Genomic DNA, 6,828 nt, shown 5'->3' with positions numbered 1-6,828 from the left:
GAGAATAAGTTGTTAACATCTCTTGGGTACCTGTACCATAGTGAGCATGATGCTCATTACTGTTTCTAAGCAAACAGTATAAAAAATCTTCTATTACATTATCTTCTATTACTTTTACCCATTCTCCTTCTGACCCTGACCTTTTAAGTGAATTAGCTACACATTTTTCCTTCTCCTTTTGACATCTCGTCTCCATCCCATTCACTCTTCTCCCTTCTTTTCCACACCCTTCTTTCTTACGTTTTTTTCTCTAAGAGTTGAACTCAGGGGCTTACACATGCTAAACAATACACGTGAGGTCCCAAACCCTCAATTTTTCAAGGTGCACTTGATTGTTAAGGCTGCCTGAAGACAGATGCTCATAGACCCTTTAGCTTACCATTTTGGGGACAAAACATAAAGTAACCTAGTTCTTCAAATATCTGTTGTTGGTAGACAAAACAGAAACAGCCCTAAAATGTATTGCATTCTGTGTCATCTTCTGGTCCAAGATATTTCAAAAGAGGAGTCAAACAACTTACTAATACGTACTGTGCTATTAAGATTTACTCAGGTTCTGAGGATGCTTAATAGGGTCCTTATGCACTGGGATAAATGTCATTAACCTGTTATTTCAGGAAACTGGGATTTCCTTTTCTTTAGATTCCAACCCCTGAACTTACCAAAATCATAGGAAAGAACTGAGTGACAATAATAAGTCCATTGTTATTATTGTTTCAGAATTCATAAGTTAATACCTTGCTGCCCAATGTGATGAGCTTTGGTTTAAAAAGAGATCTTGTTGGAGGGACCCTTTAGGAAGAGCCACGAGGATTTTGATTCTTTCCCTTCCATATTTTCTCTTTTCTCTCCCTTCTCTTTCTCCTTCTCTTATTTCCTTTCTCGTGCCCAGCTCTCTGCCATATGAAGACACAAGTCAATGTAGCTTCTCCTAGGCAGGAAGAGTACTGTCACCAGAGCCCAGCCACACTGGTATCTTTTCCTTAGAGTCTTCAGTTTCTATAACCCTGGAACATAAAGGTTTGTAGTTTTAGCAACTCAGTCTATGCTATTTTGTCAGAGGTGCTTATGTTATCTTATGTTATCTGTGAGATTTCAGTGTTGAGAAACAGCATCCTCTCGTAATCAAGGATGGAAATGGATTTGACCTTCATTGATGGTTAGAAACTGGAAGAGTTCTGAGGCATGAGCTAGGACTGTGACTGTTAGTAATCAGGATTTAGTGATGGCTCAGAAAGACAAAGGGGGTGCATTGATAGAAACCATCATATTCTGGGGGAATACATACCATCAGGAGCAGAGTTGTTGGTAGAGGTATGGGCTTTTAAAGGCATTTTGGTAGCAGTAGATTGAAAAACCAATAGTTATGAAGTGACAAAAATCTCATTTTAATCTTCTGTTCCAATATATCCAGTGTCCTGTGATGTGATTGGGTAAGTATCTGATGATATTTGTAAATGATTTTTCAAAAGAACAGTCTGGTTCCTACAGACTGCTTATAGTAAATAGAAGAACTGATAAATTTATTGAAGAAGGGATTTCTAAGGTAAACAAGAATATTTGGAAAATTCTCAGCCTGTGCATCTTAGAAGAGAATGACTTCAAAGACAATTCAGAAATTATCTATCAGGGCTGCTTTCTCTCTCTCTCTCTCTCTCTCTCTCTCTCTCTCTCTCTCTCTCTCTCTCACACACACACACACACACACACACACTCCCTCCCTCCTTCTTCTCTCTCTCCCCCTTCCCCTCTCATCCTCCCCATGTGTGTGCGCCTGTCTCTCTGTCTGTCTCTGTCTTTCCCCAACCTCTCTCAGACAGAAAAAGAGAGAGATAAAATGGAAGAATCTTGACTTCAAAAGGCCAGGGAGCAGCACATTTAGCTCTTTGAGGATCTTGTATCTTATACAGGACATATAACAGTAATAAACAAGCCTGTTCTGAAAGCTACAAACCAGAGAAGAAAACTCTCAATCACCTGGCTAGGCCTTGCAACTTCTACATATGCATTTACGACTGCATCTCTACCTGCCTATACTCCTGTGGTCTAAATCTGTACCACCCTCTGTTTTTCTACTGTCTTGGTTAATATCACTGACCTATTGAAAAGAAACAAGTTAGTTGTCTAGGGAAAGGTACCATATCTTGATTTATTCATTTTATTCTTAGAGACTATTTAATTTTTCCTTTATTGGCTCATTTCCAATATAAATAGAAATTAACTCTTAAAATTTGATTAGCTAAGAGTTTAGTGTTTTAGTAGGGATAATTCATAGATGATTTTATGTTTGTCATACTTATTTTAAGCACAAAACTAGCATTCTCACTTTTTGGCAGGCTAAGATCTCCAGCGGATTCGGGGAATGGGAGCATCTTTCCTTCGTCAACTACTCCAAAGGTTTTTTGGTGTTGTATCACTAATAATCATGCCCAACTTAGGTTTTAATACTATTCTATAGTATCTTAGAAAATAACAATCAACTGGTTAAAAGTAAGGAGAAAAGAAGCCCAGTGATGATGTTTTCTCTGAAATTTATTTATATTATAAATCAACACATAATTTTTGTACCATCATGCACCTGGTATTTTGAAACTATTTTTTTATTTATCTATAGGAGTTATACTATACTAGGTACAGTGGTCAAATCACTGAAATTGCCACTCAGAAAAATAAGTGCATATGTGTCCCAGTTCTAGACAAAGTATTAAATCTTTGTTGAAATTGTGGGTTCTCAGTCAAGTGACATGAGCAATATTTTTTCAATTTCTTTGTTTGTTTTTGTCTTTGATTTTTGGAGGTTTTATGCTGAGCCTTGTTCAGCACTCTGTTTCAGACAGACATTCTTTTTGTTCATTTTAAAGATTGTGTGTGTGCGTGTGTGTAACCAATGGTAAGATTCACTGTCTTCATTTCTGATGAGAAGAGGAAGCTACAGAATAAAAGGAAAATTAAATGTTGTACCATATATAAGATTTTGCTTGCTAATATTAAATATATTTTAAAATGACATGAGAGTGGTTTTTAAAAATATTTCTTATATAGGTTTGGAAAATAATTTATCATCTACAATTGTAAAGAAAAGCCAGTAATACTCCAACTAAACAAATGTAATTGAGATTATCTGAAAACAAAAATTCTTGTATGCTTATATAATGGCAAAACTAATTGATTTTTTATGGAGACTTAATTGTAACAATCATTTATACCCAATTTTCATTTTCTTGTGCCTTCTGTCTCTTGTTACCTATTTTTTTGGATGTCTTTTTTTTAATTGAAAGAAATTGTTACCTTTTTTTAAAGATTAATTTACCTTATGTGTCTGTGTATAGAAATACATGAGTGTAGGTGTACCACATGTGTACAGAAGCCATAGAGACCAAAAGAGGCCATTAAATCCTGGAGAACAGGAGTTACAGGTGGTTGTGAACGCTCATGTGGGTGCTGGGCATTGGAGCAAGATGGGCCCTCTGCAGGAGCAAGAAGTGCTCCTAACTGCTGAGCCATCATCTCTTCAGGACCTGACTCTCAGTATTTAAATACAAATGCCAATCAATTTCTCCCTTCTTCCCTTCCTTCCCTACTGCCTGCCCGCATCCATTCTTTTAAATTATTTTCATTTGCTTTCCTGAGAATTCAAACCAGGACTCTGAAAATGCTAGGCAAGATCTTTGAGTTTTTTGAGCCAGGGTCTTTCTACATAACTGAATCTATCTTTGAACTTTCCATCTCCTTACTTGTCTTCAGAGTGCTGAGATTCTTGGCATGTGTCACTCAAACAATGGCTTTAATCATTCCTTGACTGTACCACAAACTAGTTTTATTCCTTTCTGTCCTTTCCTTCCTTCTTTCCTTCCTTCCTTCTTTCCTTCTTTCCTTCTTTCCTTCTTTCCTTCCTTCCTTCCTTCCTTCCTTCCTTCCTTCCTTCCTTCCATGTTTTCATAACCACTCTCATCGTTATTGGTTTCTTTTTCATTTTCTTTTACTTCCAGGGACAAAGACCTAATGATTTGACCTCTCCAGAGGACGGATGCCTAATTATTAACACCGCACACTGGCCAGCCTAGAAGAATCCATAATAGCAATGACTCCCAGACCTTAAATCTTCTTTGAACCAACATTTTTATAGACACATGTTCATGATGACTGTGACTGAAGCACTGTTATGTATGAGGATCTTGTTCCTAACACAATTGTTTGGAATTTTTCTGTCTTTTCCTGGACTCACCCAGGCTGGGCATCAGCACTACCACAGTCCCACAGAAATAGTGATTCCGTTGAAGGTAACTGGGAAAGCCAGAGGCATAAAATCTCCAAATTGGATATCCTACAGCTTGAAACTTGGAGGCCAGAAACATATTATCCACATGAAGATCAACAATTTTTTTATAGCCAGGAACCTCCCTATGTTCACCTACTCTGACCAGGGTTATCTGCTTGAAGATTACCCTTTTGTACAAGATGATTGCTACTATCATGGTTATGTGGAGGGGGACCCAGAATCCTTAGTTTCCCTCAGCAGTTGTTTTGGGGGCTTTCAAGGACTATTAGAGATAAATCACAATATTTATGAAATTATGCCCAAGAAGTTTTCTACCAAATTTGAACATCTGGTCTATAAAATGGATAGTAATAAAACAGAATCAAAGACTTCCAGCCTTATGAAAGATAATATAACATGCCAAGTAGAATTACAAAAAACTGGTAACTCCACTCTCAAGCAAAGTAACTTTAAAGGCTGGTGGACCCACGTTAGAATTGTTGAATTAGTAGTGGTGGTGGATAAGACTCTATATGAACACTATAATAGTAACGACACAACCATGATGTCAGATCTATATGCTGTGATCAATATGGTAGATAATATTTATGATGTAATTGGCATTAGAATATTATTGGTTGGTTTGGAGGTTTGGAATAAGAAAAACTTTATTGTAATCGATGATGTAAGAAAATCTCTTAACCTGTATTGCCAGTGGAAAGCTGGAAACCTTGTTCATCGACTAAAACATGATACCACGCATCTTTTCATATACAGGCACTTGAGAGGATTAAGTGGCTTAGGCTCAACAAATGGGATGTGTGATCCAAACCGTAGTTGTGCCATTGTTACTTTCATAAACAGAACTTTAAACCTTCGTGCCCTTGGAGTGTCTCATCACTTAGGCCATAATTTGGGCATGAACCATGACGAATATACATGTAAGTGTGGATACAGCAAGTGCATAATGCACATTAGTAACCCACCGATACCCAAATTTAGCAACTGTAGTTACAATTCTTTCTGGGATTACTCTGTACGGAAAGCAAATTGTTTGATGGAAAACATGTACACCAAGGATATCTTTGATCTGACATACTGCGGAAATGGCATTGTTGAAAACGATGAGCAGTGTGACTGTGGATCTTTACGGCGTTGTGCAAAAGATCTCTGTTGTATGTCAAACTGCACTCTGAGTTTGGGATCTTCCTGTGCCTTTGGACTTTGCTGTAAAAACTGCCAATTTTCACCATCCGGCACGTTGTGTAGAAAAGAGGCTAACATTTGTGATCTTCCAGAGTGGTGCAATGGAACATCCCATAAGTGTCCAGACGATGTCTATGTAGAAGATGGAATTCCCTGTAATGTCTCTGCCTATTGCTACGAAAAGCAATGCAATGACCGTAACGAATACTGTAGGAAGATTTTTGGCCAGCATGCGAAGGCTGCAAATACAAAGTGCTACGAAGAAGTACACTCCAAAGGGGATCGTTTTGGTCACTGTGGTCTTCAAGGACCTGGGTACATAAAGTGTGAAAACAATGATGCCCTTTGTGGAAGACTTCAATGTGATAACGTGTCAGAAATTCCCAAGATGAAAGCTCACAGCACTGTGCACTTTGCTGTTGTCAAAGGCTTGTCTTGCTGGGGCACTGACTACCACCGTGGGACACGTCTAGATGACATTGGTGATGTGAAAGATGGCACAGAGTGTGGTCAAGATCATATCTGCATCCGTAGGCATTGTGTGCATATATCTGCATTAGACAGCAACTGTTCACCTACATTCTGTCATAAGAGGGGCATCTGCAACAATAAACATCACTGCCACTGCAACTATTTGTGGGATCCTCCTAATTGTGTAATAAAGGGCTATGGAGGTAGTATAGACAGTGGTCCACCTCCCAAGATAAAGAGGAAGAAAAAAATTTGTTACCTGTGTCTGTTACTACTTGCTATTTTATTTATTTTATTAGCTATTCTCTGCTGGCTTCTTTATTCTAGGAAAGAAAGAAAACCAAAGCCACCAACTGAGCCAATTAAGCTGACACCTGCAAAAGAAGAGAAACCTCTAAACAGACAAGAAACTGGTTCAGTGGGCTCACGGAGTCTACCTCAGTCAACAGTGCCGTCAGCACCACCTTCAAACACTCCATCTATAAAAAGTGCCCATTAAATATTAATCACAAATCTGGCTCTCTTTATTCTTGACTATTTTACGTAACTTGATATCTGTAATTTTGATCCAGGAAAAAATATGTATGAATGGCTTAGATAAATTTTAGGTTCTTGCACTATCAACCTTACAATCTCTTTTCATGTACTTTGACATCAGCACCATTTCTGTGATAGTAAGCTTCTTTCTATGCAAAAATCGGGCTATGTGATATGAGAATGAGTAAAAATGGGGATGATGTAGTCTTGTTTATGTTATAGGTTTTGAAAAATAGATTTTTGCATCAGTAGTGATACATACCTTTAACTCTCAAACTCTTCTCTCTCTCTCTCTCTCTCTCTCTCTCTCTCTCTCTCTCTCTCTCTCTCTCTCTCTCTGTTTTGTATAAATTCAC

At 38.0% G+C, this 6,828-nt stretch overlaps 1 protein-coding gene across 1 annotated transcript; it reads left to right on the top strand.

Moving 5' to 3' along the window:
• The first annotated feature begins 4,139 nt into the window (after positions 1-4,139).
• Positions 4,140-6,434, top strand: Adam29 (ADAM metallopeptidase domain 29). Its single transcript, XM_050147773.1, has one exon. It carries the CDS (start codon positions 4,140-4,142, stop codon positions 6,432-6,434), a length of 2,295 nt encoding a protein of 764 aa, XP_050003730.1.
• The last annotated feature ends 394 nt before the right edge of the window (positions 6,435-6,828 follow it).

The sequence above is a fragment of the Alexandromys fortis genome, unplaced genomic scaffold, assembly GCF_014885135.2.
Source record: "Alexandromys fortis isolate MF-2015 unplaced genomic scaffold, M_Fortis_MF-2015_v1.1 scaffold_58, whole genome shotgun sequence".
In the NCBI taxonomy this organism is placed as follows: domain Eukaryota; kingdom Metazoa; phylum Chordata; class Mammalia; order Rodentia; family Cricetidae; genus Alexandromys; species Alexandromys fortis.
Note: the sequence above shows the minus strand (reverse complement) of the source record. Positions and strands in the feature narration are given on the sequence as shown.